Source organism: Aulonocara sp. 'chitande type north' Nkhata Bay, linkage group LG12, assembly GCF_057382095.1.
Source record: "Aulonocara sp. 'chitande type north' Nkhata Bay isolate Kocher_YH1m ecotype deep benthic linkage group LG12, A_spYH_male_GT1.1, whole genome shotgun sequence".
Taxonomy (NCBI): domain Eukaryota; kingdom Metazoa; phylum Chordata; class Actinopteri; order Cichliformes; family Cichlidae; genus Aulonocara; species Aulonocara sp. 'chitande type north' Nkhata Bay.
The window spans coordinates 5336340-5353675 of NC_141355.1; the positions used below are offsets into that span (position 1 = coordinate 5336340).

A 17336-nucleotide genomic window follows, 5' to 3' on the forward strand; every position below is an offset into this window, starting at 1 on the left:
GTATGGACCAGTCCAGCGTGGCTCCTTCCACTTGCGTTTGAGCACCTTCAGCCACACCACCTTTGCCTCCGGGGTCGCCCTGTCCACAGCGTGTAATCCAGATGTGACCTGTTTGCGAAACTGGAGATTCTTGCCACCCCTGTGGTCGCTGTGTTACTGGAATGTTCTCCTGTAAAGGATAGAAAACAAAAAGCCTCTCTCTGGTACACCTCACTAATCTACTGTGTTCATCTAATGTTCCCTTAATTATTCAAAGTTGGTTCAAGATATCATGTTCTGGGCTCTATCCTTTATATTAACTTTACTTAATCTAAATGCTCTTTATGTGTGTAAAGAGTTTATCTTCTAACCAGGATTCAGTTCATTTTAATCCTTCAACTTAAACATGAAAATAACAATGTCTGCCTCAGTTTTACCATATCTAAATCATCAAACACCCCAAAAGTCCTAAAATGATCCTAAACCCATTTCAACTTAAACCTTAAATCCCCCCTTTATTTTGACACATTTCATGTGTCAAAATAATGTACAAAACTAAAAATGCTCAGTTTTCCCCACTCATGATCCAATCTATGTCATGAAAATGAACTTAAAACAGAACAGTCATCAGTCATGTGCTTAGCCTTAGTCCAGTCTTTACCTCAGTGTCCAGTTGGTCCAACCTTAGTTCAGTTCGTCCGTCCAGTCACCGTCCATTCATACGTATTCACACCAGGTATTTCCTCTTTCTTGCCGAGACAACAAGAAACTGTTCCTCTTTCACAGTTGCGAGTAAACATAACTAACCTCTCACCTATAAATGATTCTCTCTAACTAAGTGTGTGTGTGTATATGTCGTCCTCAAATGCTCTCTCATCTCACCCGTTGCACTTCTGACCTTCCACCAGACCAGAGGCTCATCAAATAGCCTCGTCTAACCTGCTCCTCAGAATAACTTAGACTCTGCTTTCATTAATGCAAACTTTCTGCAACTTAGTCTTTCTGAAAGACACACACTGTTTAAACCTCTGAATGCAATATCAATGCTGCAGATTATATTATTAATGCAATGGTGACGATGACGACGATTGGTACACCAGAGGTCGCAATACATTGTGTCCTCGCTCTGACCCTCTCTTGTGGTCCATCCGGCCTCGGGCCTCCAGGATCCTCACCCCCTGTGGTCGCCGAGATCTTCTGCAAAGGAAACAAAACACCTTTTCCTGCATCTCCCTAACTTATCATAGTTGGGACTCTTTAATCAAAAGCCTTATCCTAATTATGTTCTTGACTTATAGACTTGTATTTATATATATTCTTCAACGTTACTCATCATTTTACCACTCTCTTAAAACGCTGACACTAACTTCATTTTAAAACCTCACATTTCCTATGTTATAACCTGTTTTTGATATAGCCTTTTTATTTCATTTTGCTCCTTTTAATGTAACAATACCTTATAATTCTAGTTTATCAGACTTAATCAAAACCTATGCTTTCCTTCCTTTGGTCCTTCTTTAAATCAGAACATTTTGTCTTCTGAAAGTTTTATTTCTGCTTCTGCCAACATGTTTAGTTAACGAGCTCGACTGGACAGAAACAATCACAACTGCTGAACCTGCACTGTGCTCATGGTTAAAGCTCCCACAACATTTTGTCTTCTGAATATTATATTTTTGCTTCAAAACTGCTTCTAGCACAACAAGAGTCAGCGGAGGCTGGAATGACAACAACAACAACAATCTTGTGCTTAACATAAAACATTTACCATTTAACATAAAACAAAAAATAACACAAGTAACAAAAATAACACAAGTAACTTAAAAAAGCTTCAGTCCACATTTCAGTTTGTTGAGCTCGCTGTTGCTCCAGAGGAGGCCCTCAGCTGGCCGGGCTGGAGCCGAGGCCCCGGGGATGCTGCTACGTGTCGCGCTGCTCTCCAGCTCCACTGGCTGGTCAAACACAGTCATTATCGAATAATTGTCCACCATGAGGCACGACGGGTCGTCCGACTGTCCAGGAACTTTACCAAGGTCATAGTTCTTCCATGTGACATTATCAGTGCACACCTGCCACGGAGAACCTCTGAGGGCAAGTGCTCTTTCAGCCTGCACGTCTGCCCATTTGCGGTCCTCACTTCTCTCCGAGTCCATCGGTGAGGAGTGTTGCATCTGGTCCAGCAGCATACTCACAGTATATATGGGCTGCTGCTGCTGCAGAGGTGTGCTGGCCTCTGAGCGCTCTGTCTGTGTGTAGATGGAGCAGAGCTGGAACAGCTTCTCTCTGGTTTCCTGAGGGGGGGGATGCTCCATGTCATCCAGGACTAGCTGGATCAGGTGAGGTGTGCTGATGCAGGGGGCATCCAGACATGCAGAGAGAAGCTGCTGCCACCTCAGCTTGATGCGGTTGATGAAAATCCTGTCCTTCATTCTGGCTTTCTTCTGCAACTTTGTCTCAAAATGATATTCAAATTTGTTGTTGTTGCAGAGGAAGACTTCTGAAATCCATGCAGAAATATAGAAACACCTGTGACCGTTGGGCTCTTTGCTGAGCAGCTTCAGTTCCACAAAGAGCTTCTCCAGGAAGAGGTGAATGAAAGACGAAGAGTTAAGCATCTTTAGCAGGGGCAGCCAAAAGCGCAGGAAGGTTTGTGGGACTCTGGGCTCAGTGGGACTGGCACTGTCAGATGTTGCACAGCCTAATGCTTCCAGCTGCTCCATGGTAGGAACAAGAAAACCGTCTTCCAGCAGCACATCAATCAACAGCTCCCTGGACCCCAGTGCAAACTGCTTGATCTCACCCAGCAAACAACTCATGTCTGCTAAGGGGGCCTGCCACAAGCTCTTCCCCTTGTCTTCAGGAGACCCATCATCAAAAGCTTGGTACTGGTCCTTCTGAAAAGAGATCAGCAGCTCCCGAGCGTTTCTGCAGGCATCCACTTCTTTCTGCCTGGCAACGAGCTGCTCATCGGGGCCTCCTCCCAGCTGTCTGGACCAAAACTCCTGCTGGAGCCACTCCAGGGCCACCTTACATCCCTTTCGGCACCATTTCAAAGAAGGAAGAGTCCCATGCATGATTTCGTGCCTCAGATCCACCACCCACTCGGGGATGTTCAAGTTTCCAGCCAGTTGCCTCAGCGACCGGGCCTTTCTCCCCTGCTGGCGATCCGTGATAAGATTAACAAATCTTACCAGGGCCGTCCCGTACATCAGGGTCAAGTCATCTCCGGTAAGCTGTCCGGACCGGTCCCGCACCTGGCAGCGCACGAGGTCTGCTGTGCAGTCCACGGCCACGGGAAAACTATTAGCGCACCTGGCCCTCCAAGCCGATATCCTCTCTAACGCAAACCTCTGCAGAGAGGAGTCCATCGAGTAAAGGTAGTCCCGAACCTGATCCCACTCCGCTTTGTTAAGCCAGGCTACCACATGGCGTGTTTTCTCAGAGCCCTTTTTATTCATTGTGCGCGCTCCGGACCTCACGCTCAATCTCTCACTCACCGGGAAAAGCCGCTCGCCTCACGCAGAGACCACTCGCAGATTTATATGACAGAGGACCGCGTTCAGAGCTTCGAGTTTTACAGTTGCTTGTCGCACAGCAACCAGGAAATGACGCTAACGTTTTCTTCGGCTTCGTTTGTGGCTGACGTTCACCCTGCGGGCACGCTGACGCCACCTGCTGGATTGGAGGATGGAGCGATGGTTCTACAGAGCGCTTATTTACATGATGCTGGTCATAAACGAGCTTTCTTTGGCTATGGTCAATGGCGTGTCCAGCGGGGTGGCCTGGGGGGGGCACAGGCCACCCCCCCAACCAGACTGGCCACCCCAGGTGCCACCCCAAAGGCAAAACAATAAAATTCAATCAAATATCAAATGTCCGATTATGTTTTCACGGTGACGCTCAGATATCCGAGTGTAAGTGAATGCAGCATCGGCTTCTGCGCTATGTGCATCACGTTAGCAAAGGTAGGAGAGCCAAGCACGAAAGACGTCACTACAGGAAACAATTTTTCGGTGAAAGAAAATGAGGACAGAATAAATGTCCCGGTAAGTAATATTAAGTTTGTTGAGTTTAGTAAACTTCGGCGAAATTAGAATACCAAGGAAAAAATAACACTTAAAGAATTATTGCAGCCGTGGAATATTTCAGACAGTATGCTACAGAGGGGAGCTAACATAAGAGTTATGAGTTATAAGATGTAATCTAAGTCGTAACATTGCTGTATGGAGCTGCAGATTTGGTTGCAGGTTAACATAGCTGGACTGGCCATCGGGCTTATTTGACTTATTTTTTATTTATTTTGTAACGGCATGAACAATGAGAGGTGGTGGATTGGCCAGATGCAGGTCGATGTGTAGAAATAACTCCGTTGTTTGGTGGTGGCTATGGCGGGGCTTCCACAGAGGCAGCAGGTGGATGAGGGAAGGGGAGGCAGGAGGAGAGCCCCGAGGCAGCCGCCAGTCCGAGTGTCAGGTGAACTGAACTTCAGGTAAGAAGTTATGACCTGCAGTCTATCTGGGTCAGATATGAACTAAGTTTAGGTGGAGTTTATTTTCGTTGTGCTGACTTTTTACTGTCAGTTGCAATAACTCATACTGCGTTCTAGCCAGCTTGGAGTTTTTATACAGCTGTTCGGTTGCTATGATGTTACTGATAGTGAACTTTATTTTATTCATAAGGTTAGTTAGTAGAGTTGCCAACGGCTCCTTAAAAAAATGGAATGGTCCCTCAATCAGAGAAAATATTACACGTTTCGTATTGAGCTGAGAAGAGACGCAGTTTGTCCCGAACTTCAGCTAGAATGGAAAAAGACACAAAGCTGGATTTATTCTGTCTTTACGCTGCACAGCTGCCTCTTCTCTCATCCTCCCTCTCCTGTTGCTACTTCAATCATGAAACTGATCGATGATCAGCTGATCGGCTTTTCTCTCTTGTTTGTTTATCGCCCACTTTGCGCCAGAAAGACGAAACCAGCAGATGTCGCGCTAAACAACAGCAGCACGTTTAAGCTTGATCGGCTGTTGTTAGAATTTATTTAATATTAATTTCTAGTATCAGCTGATGTTTGCTGGAGCCACAGCTGTAAAGCTGCTGGTCATGATGTCGGTTTGGATATCTGGTGAGAGGGAAACGTGAAGACCACCCACCAGGATCCTTTTTTATGTAGCTGACAGCTGGTAACTGTGCAGGGGCGGGTCTAGCAAAGTTTTGCCAGGGGGCCAGGTAGGGCATTAACAGGGAAAGGGGGCACAAAGAAATACTTTTCTTTCCTATTCTCATTTAAAATATCTAGCTTTTATTAAATAATTATCTAAATCTTACAACCAAAGTTTTTATCTGACGTAAAATGTATAGAAATCATACATATACCAAAAAGACTGTACATCACTGTCACAACAGGGTTTGTTTTCATTCAAAGGCTTTATGGCTTTAATACCTGGTGGGTCGGTCTGTAGTCAAAATGCCCGATTTTCTGTCCCAGTCCAGCCCTGCAGGTTATACTGGCAGTGTCACCATGCCAGCTGAATGTATTTCATCATCAGCCAGTGTTGTTCTTTATCAATATTACCAAAGTTTACCATAAGGCAGCATAGAAAGTATTTACTTGCTTTCAGGTTTTATTCAAATATTAGTCTTTTCAGTTGTTTCTCCACTTTTTTCCTGTTTCAAAATCAAACACCAGTTTGTGAGAAGATTATCTTCTTTTTTTTAACAGGCAGAGAAAGTTTTGCATTGGAATGGCTAATTTGTCAATTGTTTGCTACAAATGTTCGTATTTTAATATTCAAAAATGTTTTTGCCCAAAACATATGTGCAGTATATGTCAGTAAAAATACTATGCAAATATTGCTGTCCTTGAATGCTGAGTAAACACTGACAAAGCACTGATTGTATCTCTTGTACTTTATCAACGCAGTATCTAAAAACTTTGCACCGTAGTGGTTAAAATCTCATTCTAATAAGAGTTAAAAGTGCATTTGGTTATTAGGTTTATAGGATTATTGAATTATGGTTAAGGGTTGGTAGAATTTTTTTTTTAAACATTATCTGCCAATTAAATCTGCCACCCTTCTCCAAATCTGTGCCCCTACCTGGCCCCCCCAACAAAAATTTTCTAGACACGCCACTGGTCAGCAGAGTACAAATGACCTTCATGCATTACTCCCTGATTGTCTATAGTGTGTTGACTTTGAAGGGAAGCTGTGGATCCATATGTAGAATCAGCATAGTCTCTGTTAAGAAGCGTCTTTTGACAGCATTTGAGTATGGGATGGACAGCAATAAGAACTGGGAGTAGTTGGAGCAGTTCACTTGTGGCAGACATTAAAAAATAAAGAAATTAGACATTAGAATATGTGTGAGAAAGATGAATCAAGGAAAGAAAGGGGGCTACAGACACCATTTATTTATATGGCCCAGAGTTCTGTGCTACACTCCTGCACACAGGCTGCATAAACAGTAAGAAAAGTAAATATAAGATATGCTAAATGCTTCTTTGAGCCAGAAATAGTGTAACTATAGTGAAATAAACTTAAAATAACTGTAAGATGCAAAATGTTATCTCTAACATAATCAGTTACAAACACACACATTTCCCTCTGAAATGGAGCAGAATAGAATAGAGTATTTACAAAGCACCAAATTATAACAGACATCATCTCAGATCATTAAAGGTCAGGACCTTACAGTTTACTCAAAACACGAGCAAATGTATGTGGGACTTTCCAGCACTGACTATCCATTATCTATCTAACCAGGTAGCGGATGGATTGGGGTTCCTGGGGAAATTCGAGGTTATGAAGCGGCACACCGGCTTTATGGGAAGTTGCCGTGGGCCGACCTCTTTCAGCCGACCATCAAATTAGCCAGAGAAGGATTCCCTATTCCTTACTACCAAGGTCAACACATCCCACGCATTGGTAACACGTCACTACGGTATGAAATACACCCACAATGTGATTTCAAAAATACAAAGAGCAAACAATGAATGGTTCAGCTTTATTTCACTGTCTTTGTCTTTTAGGGAGTTATATTTAGATAAAAATGGGAACCTGCTTAAGACCGGTGATACTGTGAAATTTGAGAAACTGGCTGACACTTTGATCGCAAACGAGGGACCAGATGTGTTTTACAACGGAACAATAGCAAAGAATTTAACCAGTGACATTCAGGATGCAGGTATTATCAGATGGGTTTCATCCTGCTCTCTTTCTGACCGTTTTCTATGTCTGCCAGGCACAATGATCTAATTACAAATTACAAAAATCTATTGGTTTTGGAAAACTGTAACATGATCCCTCACAGGCTACACTGTGATCTGTCTCGATCCATTCAAAGTCTTGATTATGAAATTCATTGTGTTCATTTGTACTCAGCAGAATCATTTGTTTCACTGTTCGTGCTCAGGAGGAAACCTCACACGGGAGGACTTGGAATTGTATGAAGCTAAAGTGACTGATGCGTGGAATATTTCTTTGGGAGAGTATAAGCTGTACTTCCCTCCGCCCCCTGCAGGAGGAGCCATCCTCAGCCTCATCCTCAACATCATGAAAGGTTCCTGATTGTTGCTTCTAGCATGTAGAGTTTGATTCATATAGGAAAATGATCCTTATCAATCTTTACAAATGTGATACACTAAGAATTGATGTTTTCAATCCAAAAAAATTTTTTTTTAAAAATATTTTTAGGATACAAAATGGAATCAGAACCTAAGACGACTGATGAAAAGATTTTGTTTTATCACCGTTATATTGAAGCTTTAAAATTTGCCAATGAATTAAAGACAAATATCAGCGATCCAAACTTCAGCTCAGATGAAGTAAGTATCTCAAAATCCTACAGATTTGCACCTGCTTTGTTGCATAAAGAATGATTCTATTTAAGTGACTAAACAATTAAAAGTAACAATACCACATCACAAAACACAAAACAAACCGCCCCTTGCCTGCAGCTCATCCACAAACTACACCCCACCACAGTCAGTTTATGCACACTGATAATGAGTTGAGGTTTTTTTGTAATATCTCTGAGTTTTGCACAGTTGGACTTTAGGTTAATTTGTTGGGTTGAGATTGTGACTTTGTGTTAACAAAGTGCTTTTACAGAAGTGTTCACCTTTGTTAATGATCAATCAGGGGCATTTGATTATCAGTACCTGGCTGCTACTTACAATTAAAGTTCTTATAGAAGCACTAAGGGTGAAGAGAACCAGTAGAGTGCTGTAAGAATTTCTTTGAGTCTCAGCATTTTCATTTCAGCATCATTCTGAGCAGTGATGTAGCTTTTAAAACATATACATATAAATACAAGTTTTAAAAGCACATAAACCTAAATTGGCTTAATATTTGTCTTTAATTTAGTATGTATATATTATTGTTATTATTATCTTAGTATTTAAATATAAGTATAATTTTGTGTAATGTGATGTTTTCAGATACTCTGTAGTTCACACAGATGACTGAATTTCAGAGACTCTATCTTTGGCAGTCATATGTTGAGCTTGATCACTAACCAATATTATAACCTCTAGTATTCATTCATTCATTCATCTTACATCAGTGATGGATCAATGATCAAAATTCTGTTAACATTTGGCTCCAATTTTATAAATTTCTTGACAGCAATGTATTTTCTGTAATGTGCATATTTATTTAGTTTTATTAATTCATTTTATTAATTCTCTGTATTTCACACAGATGGCAAAGAAACTGACACAGGATAGCTTTGCAGACAGCAAACGAAGCTTGATCAGCAGCGACAAGACTCGTGATCCTGGCATCAACTTGTATCTGGACAGCATCGGCACCACACATGTATCTGTGCTGGCTGAAGATGGATCTGCTGTGTCTGTCACCAGCAGCATCAACGACGAGTCAGTACCTGCATCATTCTGTTTCACTGCTAGAAACCAGCTATCAGATATTTTTCTTTCTTGAAACTGAAGATTTAAGAGATTATGGAGGAACTTATTTTTAGACTATTTCTATACTACAAAGAGTGTCTTGGCTTTGTAGTTAATTTAGTTTTTTTGTTTACAGATTCGGCTCCGGGGTCCTCTCTCCAAGCACTGGAATCATTCTCAACAACCAGCTGTCTGACTTCTGTGGTAGAGCTGATAGCTTCTCTCCTGGTAAGAGATCAGTAGGATGCTTTTTACATTTATTATTTATGAAATACAAGTAATCAGACGAGGAAGGTGGATTATTTCAAAACTAATACCACAAAGAGTTAAATTTTTTTCCTGAAATTATTTTCCTGACAGGACATATTTCTTTAAGTAATTTCTATTAATGGCAAAATAGTGCCATTGAGGAAATGAGAGGAGAAAATGGCATTTCATAATTCATTGTGACGCATCATATTTTGTTGATCATGGAAAAACTAAACTTGTTGATCATTTCCACGATGTTTTGCCAAACTGAAACACATCATGTGAATTTGGACTAAAATTGCATTTTCTGTTTAATACCATAGCCTGCTAAAATGTTTGAATGTTCAAGAACAGGCACAGTTTTACTACTGCTGTAGTAAAATCTGTTTCCATGTCAACGTGTTGTTGTGTGAAGTTTTTCCTTCACACTGTCACCAAGTACTTGCTCATAAGGGGCTCTTCTTATTGTTGGGGGTTTCTCTCTACTGAAGTGGGTTAACCTTATGATATAAATGTACCATTGTGATTTGACGGTATATGGATATTTATATTCATTTAAAATTATATAGAGGACAGCACACTGGCACGGTGTTGCCTTATAGCATAGGTGTCAAACTCTGGCCCGCGGGCCAAATTTGGCCCGGAGCCTAATTACATTTGGCCCGCAAAGCCATACCAAATTACTATTAGAGCTGGCCTACTGGTATTATACAGCTAATAGATATATTGTTTAGTATTAAGCTTTGTTTGTTCCATATTCAGTTTTTCAGCAAAACGTGTTTGAGTCCATAAGAAAAGATTCATTCTTATATCTGGAGGAATAAATATATTTCAATAAATATTAATGTTAGCCCGCGACTTTGTTCCAGTTTTGAATTTTGGCCCACTGTGTATTTGAGTTTGACACCCCTGCCTTATAGCAAGAAGGCCCTGAGTTTGATCCCACTTGTGTGGAGCTTGCATGTTCTCCCCATGTTTGTGTGAGTTCTCTCTGGGTACTGCAGCATCCTCCCACAGTCCAAAGACATGCAGTTAGTAGGGTTAGGCTAATTGGTGAATCTAAATTGCCCATAGGTGTGAATGCGAGTGTCTCTCTGTGTTAGCGCTGCATCCGGCTAGCGACCTGACCTCGGTTTACCCTGCCTCTCGCCCTATGGTAGCTAGGATTGGCTCCACCACCCCTGCAACCCTGAGAAGGATAAGCTGAAGATAATCGATGGATGAATCTATATATAGATCTATAATATTGATTCAAGTGTGTTCATGGTTCTGTATAATTCAGTTTGGACATAGCATCATTCAAACATTAATCTAACACACTGACAGAGTCTCAGTAATAGCTGCACTTTGAAAGACATTTCACTTTAGTTTGATACAGATTCAGTAGAGATAACTCACTTGTTGTGTGTGCACTTTCATCATTTGTTGATAAGCATGGGCGGATGCAATTCTAAACTTGTTTGTAGAGCACAGGTGTCGAACTCCAGGCTTTGAGGGCCAGTGTCCTGCAGATTTTACATGTGTCCTTGATCAAACACAGATAAATTACCTCCTCAGCGGCTGTATCCCAATTCAGGGTCTGCAGCCTTAAAGTACGCAGCCTTAACGGTCCACAAGGGCCGCGTAATCAAAGACCGCTGAGGCCGGAAGTGCGAGGCTTGTGAAATGGGACGGTCTAGCCTCCGTCGCGCTGCCCAGGTTGCCTAGCAACCATGATACTAACAGCTGGAAACGTTTCATACAGCTTTGTTTGACAGGAATGAAGGAGAAACCTTTTTGTTCATTTGTTTGTTTGTTTCTACATGAGCTTTGATCATTCTCTGTAAGATTAAGCTCAGCTATTGAACGGCGTATATTTTAAAGTAAAGGCTTTAAAACCAAGTTAGCACAAACGTCACTAATGTCACATTACTTTGCCGACATGTGGCCAACAGTAATGTTTAATGTTCTTCGTTATTAAACATTTGCACATAAATAAGTGACATAATATTCAGTACTTACTTAAAGTTTACTCTTCGGGCGCCCCTCATCCGCCGTTTTTTTTTTTTTTTTGGCAAAATTATCGACACCCACCGCCATGCTATGCATTATGGGATATGTTGGGCCACGAAGTCTACACTTAAAATTCAGGGAAATGAAGGACGCATTTGAGGGCAGCATTTCGAGCAGCCTTTGAATTGGGACAGCCTTCGTCGCGTCGCTGTGACGTAATCTGTTGGGTCTAAACTCAGACCCTGCTGTATCCAGGACTTATTCCCGTGAAAGAAAAACAAGGCAACAGCGATCAATCGATTTACTTGCAAGGGAGGCCTCGTCGGTATCTCAGAAACGCACTTCGAATCTCCTTACGAGTGACCCCGATGATGGCCTCCTCTCGCTGCCTTTTATTGAAAACGTTCACACAATAAACAATAGTTTACAAACACCTCCCCTCATAACCCCCCTTGGTTACAAAGACAAGGCACTGTATGTGTGTGTTCTCCTGCTGACCAAAAAGGGTCATAAAAGCATAAAAGCAGGAGCAACATCCTTGGTCATAAAGAGGGTAGTCTCCCCCACACCCAATTCATGGTTCACCCTAGATAACAAAGTGAAGCCATACAAAGGGGAGGAAGTTTACCAACATCAAACAGACCTTCACAAGGATGTGCCTGTGATAAAACACTACAGCCCCCACCCAGAACCTCGAGAATCTGGGGAGGGGGGACAGAAGAATTTCTTTCATCACAGAGTTAAAACAATGTAGAGATGGTAAGCATAAAAATGACAAACATTTAACAATTCACTTTAACATAATCGGCCTTGAAATGCGTACTTTAAGGCTGCAGACCCTGAATTGGGATACAGCCAACATGTCTTGGAGTTCTCCAGAAGCCTGGTAATGAACTAATCATTTGATTCAGGTGTGTTCTCCCAGAGTCTTATCTAAAACCTGCAGGACACTGGCCTTCGAGGCCGGGAGTTTGACACCCCTGTTGTAGAGTATAAAAAATTCAGGTATGAAAATACTGCATGAAAATACAGTAACTGATTCGTGTATGAAACATTTGTGTAAATGATTTATGCACAGATATGTGTGTACAGACTGATTTCTGTTTTCTAGTTTTGTCATTCAAGGTCTTTGTTGTATTTCTCAGGGGAGCGGCCTCCCTCCAATATGGCCCCATCTGTGCTGAAGTCTCCGTCGAAGACGCTGGTGATTGGAGGGTCTGGTTCTGAAATGATTCCACCGGCTGTGGCCTCGGTATGTATGCATGGTACACACAAAGGTGCCGTTACATATTAAATAAAATAAATTGATGTGGACTGATGCTGGTCTTTGCTGTTAAAGCTTGCATCATAGCAACAAGATTCTTCACCCTAATTTATCCTGTAATCATCACTTTCTCATCTCATTTTTTTTTCTCTCCAAGGCGCTCATGAACCACCTTTGGTTTGGAAAGAGCCTTAAGGAGGCAATTATTACGCCTGTTGTTCTTGTAGACTCTAAAAGTGAAGTAAAACCTGAACCCAAGCTTGAAAAGGTAATTTATTCAATGTATTTAAATGATAAATTAATAAGTTCTACTTCTCTTGTTCCATCTGAGTCTCTCTCCTCTTTGCCCTGCAGGATGTAGTTGATGGTCTTGAAGCTCTGGGACATAAAATAGCAAAATTCTACAACACAGTTAACGCTGTGGAAAAGGCGGGCAGCTGTATCTCTGCATGGTCTGATGAAAGGAAAAAAGGCAAAGCTGCTGGTTACTGAGACCAAGAGTCAGTGATGTCAGTTATACAGCATGGTCTTAAGGTTATGGACACTGCTGTAGCTACAACATTGGTAAATCTATATTCGTCTGTTAACTGATAGATCATTCATGCTTTGCTCATGTGTATAAAAAGTTTGTAATATTGAAAACATAATGCAACGATCAGATCAGTTAAATCCCAAATTTCATGCAAAAATGTGCAAAGATAGCACTGTAAAAACTAGAAATGTAATTTTTTTAAAAAGTAGGGATTGCTGTTGATATCCGCCTCAATTTTTTTACAATCAATATGACCTTCTAAATATTTGTTTATTTTGGGTTTTGATACATATAGAATTGACTAAACAAGGAAACAGCTTTCAGGTCAAAATGTGAAGCCCATGCCTGTTTCTTTGACCTGCATTCTTTCTAAAAAGCAGGCCAGCAGGTTGAGACTGACTGCAGAAATCTTTGGTTATAGTAAACAATTCATATTTTCAAGTCTCATCAAATTCATGTTTACTTTGTAGATTTTAGCCCACTGGATAGTCCAGAAGGGAGATAAAGTAGGGTACACTTTAGGGCAGCCCTAAGTTATCTATCAATTGATTTGTAGTTTAACCCCCCAGCCCCCACCCAATGTTTTTTATTATTATGTTTTTATATTTAGTTTTCATATTAAGATTTTGAGCTTCATTAATCCTGCTATGTTTTTGCTCTTATAAAGTGTGGGTAATTCTGCTGATGTGCTCAGGGTAAAAGTTAATCTGACAAGCAGTTTGTGAGGCAGGTTTTCTTTTTACCTCAGTATCTGTCTGAGCTCCTGTCTGTTTATGATTAATAAAGTATTCTGATTCTGATTGTTTCAGGATGACCTGCCATTATTCAATGACACATCTGCTTACCTGCATCTTTTGCTCGTTTCTCCTCCTCTTCTTTTCTCTTTTTTCTAAACTGAGGACCTGATGGCTTTGAACTTTTCTTGTCCATCTTCCATTGGTTTTAATTTTGCACTCCAATATGAACACCCTTCCCCCAACCCAAGGATCACCACAACATGATCTAACACACCTACACCTTAGTTCACAGATTCACTTTGTCTAGGGTGCATTTCTGAGATTTCACACAACCCAGGATTCAAATCATGAACACATAATGGGCTTGGATTTACAACATTATAAATGAAATGTGCTCTATTTGGAAGCAGCCGGCCCCCCTCCCCTTTCGACGGCTTGTGTGTGAGACTTTAAATCATCAAACTATAAATTTTAAACTGTTATTGATCCCTTTACCCCTGGTCCTAAAGTGTACATTTGTTTTCTTACTCTTCTTATATATATTGTTTGTTTACTTGCACTGCTGTAACTGGAGCCTTGTCGTCTCGTCTCTCTATATACTGGACTGTATGTAGCGGAGATGACAATAAAGTTTACTTTGACTTCAGCAGCGAGCAGGCGCAAATTATAAATCTGTATCATGATGTCTGGTGTGTTTGTGTTTGTTGGTTTGTTTTTATTTTGTTTTACTTTGCGAGATGGTTATTAGATGCTGCTCCAGCCGGTCAGAAAATCCCCCGCCGCCCCGCCCTCTCCTCTCTGCGCCGCAAGCAGCAGGCGCACCTCGCAAACGAAGGACGCCCTTACTCCCAGCAAATGGGCGATAGAAAACCGATCGGTGCCTGTACCATTCCCAATATGCGCTGGCTGGCGTCGGGGCAGCATGAGTACGAGAATTTTTATTTTTTTTTGCCGATGCCCGTGATGCCGCCCCCCACCACGATGCCGCCCCGGGCAACTGCCCGTGTCGCTCCTTATCTAAAACCGCTACTGATTGTAACTGACTGTAAAAAGTCAGCACAACGAAAATAAACAACATCTAAACTTGGATTATATCTGACCCAGATAGACTGCAGTTCATAACTTCTTACCTGAAGTTCAGTTCACCGCCTTGGGTCTCTCCTCCTCCTGTATATCCTGAGTTATTTTTACACATCGACCAGCATCTGGCCAGTCCACCACCTTTCATTGTTTATACCGTTACAAAAAAAAAAAAAAAAAAAAAATCATCGGCCCATAAAAATTAAATATCACATCGGCCCACCGGGCAAATAAATGCCCGCTGGCCAGTCCAGCTATGGTCGTGCCATTATTTAACCCTTCGCGTGCCAGCTGTGGCACGTGTGCCCAGGGTTGCCAACCCCTGTAGTAGAGCAATCTCAAGATGATGGGCCGAGGAGGATCACTTTGTTTGGGACGTTGGCGATTCACTCGTCGATACACGTTGTGCTCGATCGATAAGTAGCTTCTCCTCGAGAGGTAGCGCCTCCGCCAAAAGTTGTGAAACAAACTCCCTCTGTGCCCTCTGGTATTCCCGCGATTCTTACATTATTCCTCCTGGAGCGTGCCTCAAGATCTTCACATTTCTCATCTAACTTCTTTAACTCTGTAGACAAACGCTCCACAGTGGCCTTGAGAGTGGCGATGGTGTCAGAGTGGTTTGAGGCACAGGCCTGCAGTTCAGTTAAAGTGTTATCATGCCTGGCCACATCGCTTTTTATGTCCGAAATTGAGGCCTGGATGCTCTGGTTCAAGGATGATATCTCGCCTCTTATGGTGGTAGAAATCTCTAATCTGCGAGTGTCCCGTGTAGCGCACAATTCAGACTTGATGGAATTTATCTCTGAACGTAAGCTAGTTATAGCGGTTAGTAACGCTTTATTCGACGGCTCGCATTCATCCTTTTCCAGTGCAGGCGGGGGGGCACACCAGACCAGAGTCTGAAGAGGCTTCGAGGCCTACATCGCTCGCGTCGTTCTTCTTAAGTTTGGGCTTCACCATTGTCGAGAGGCTCCAAGAAATATATCCACAGTAATCAATGGAAATGTGCTATATAAATAAATTTGACCTTGAACTTTTTAGTTGTTTTATGTGTTTTACTGATAGGAATAGATAACCTGGACTTAAACTGGATATGTTTTGTTTTGAAACTGTCAGCTTTGTGTACAATAAATTCTTTTCTTCAGTTTTTAATGTCTGCCTTGTTTTTATTGTTGGATTGCATCCAAATTTCCCTTATGGAAATCACAAGTCGGAAACTACGGAGCCCCGCAGGGGACATGGGAGAAAAAAAAATTAAGACGGACTTTTGCGAGATCTCGCAAAACAAACTCCGGCGAGATCTCGCAAAACTTTTAGCCGCATTCTTCGGACGCCGGCTCGAAGCCAACCGGGAGGTCGAGGCACGATGTGCCAGGAAAGCGGTGTTCCACCCGGCTGTAGTAGGTCTCGACCTCCCGTTAGCTTCGAGCTAACGGGAAGAATGCGGCTAAAAGTTTTGCGAGATCCCGAGTTTGTTTTGCGAGATCTCGCAAAAGTCCGTCTTAATTTTTTTTTCTCCCATGTCCCCTGCGGGGCTCCGTAGGAAACTTTATGAAGCGGCAGAAGCTTATAGAAAAGAATGCCTTTCAAAACACACAGATCACATGATCACAACTAAATCCAACGCTTTGGTGCGCTTCACCCCAGTTTTAACTGATGAAACAGTTTTTCAGATAATTGTCTACATAGAATCACTGTCTGATGGATTAAAAACCTTACATCCTCTGTGGGTTTGCTGTGTAGGACGACATGTTGATAGCCGGTTGAAAAGCAAAAGATGCACAACATGGTCTACAGGTACTCCCAAATGGAAGGACCTGCTATCCATGTATGGATGGGGGCTCATCTCTGTTTATGCACCAAAGAAACCTCAAGAATTGTTTGTCTTTGGAGAGTAGGCACACCTGGTGAAACATGCCCCTACATCACTGATGCTGTGCTCCTTGAAGCGCACTCCAACCGGGGAAGAACTCAAGACAGGCAATAGAGTCTTGTTCAAATTAAGTTCCTTGTAATGAAAGGAGCAGTTCAAGACCATTCTATTTTTGCCATTGCGCTGGACCATGTGATGAAGTATTTACCATCTCTCTTTGCTCTTGGGAGGTAACATCCGGTTGCAGTTTGGCTACAACACCACAGCTTACCAGTTTTTCAATTTCTGCATTGTTTGCAGCACCCATTGCTTAGATGTTTCTCTATACTCTTATAGTTTGGCAATATTGCCTCTTGGGTTGCTTGGAAAAATGGCATATCCTTTCTCCTCAACAAGGGTTTGGCATACCGGTACAGTATCTAAAGGGCTTTCTGATCCTCCTTGGACATTGTTACCTCCTTTTCACTTTTTTATGGTAGAATGTCAACTTGCCACTGTTTTTCAACACGCCTCTGAAGCTCGACAGATAGGGGGCTGCAGGAGGCACAGTTGCAGCTCTAGCTGTGACTCAAGAGTCTTTGCTGTGTCTTGCAGTGTCCAACCCTTGCAGCTGTCCCCCCTAGTGATTCAAAGTGCACAGGTTCTGCAGGGTTTATAAGGTGCAGCTGCGAAACTTGGCTGAAGGTTTGTAGGCGTAAATACTCGAGAAGTCTGTAGATTGCTTGAGG

At 42.1% G+C, this 17336-nt stretch overlaps 2 protein-coding genes across 2 annotated transcripts; one reads left to right on the top strand and one right to left on the bottom strand.

Annotated features, from left to right (window-relative positions):
* Positions 1-1721: 1721 nt before the first annotated feature.
* LOC147316761 (ribosomal biogenesis protein LAS1L-like) lies at positions 1722-3639 on the bottom strand. The gene has a single exon (XM_086313324.1). The coding sequence runs from the start codon at positions 3435-3437 to the stop codon at positions 1800-1802; it is 1638 nt and encodes a 545-aa protein (XP_086169450.1). The 5' UTR covers positions 3438-3639; the 3' UTR covers positions 1722-1799.
* A 2694-nt stretch (positions 3640-6333) lies between these two features.
* LOC147316762 (glutathione hydrolase 5 proenzyme-like) lies at positions 6334-14852 on the top strand. The gene is made up of 10 exons (XM_086313052.1): positions 6334-6337; positions 6738-6915; positions 7004-7158; positions 7387-7533; positions 7668-7798; positions 8676-8851; positions 9018-9109; positions 12268-12374; positions 12544-12654; positions 12741-14852. The coding sequence occupies exons 1-10, from the start codon at positions 6334-6336 to the stop codon at positions 12876-12878; spliced, it is 1239 nt and encodes a 412-aa protein (XP_086169178.1). The 3' UTR covers positions 12879-14852.
* Positions 14853-17336: the final 2484 nt, after the last annotated feature.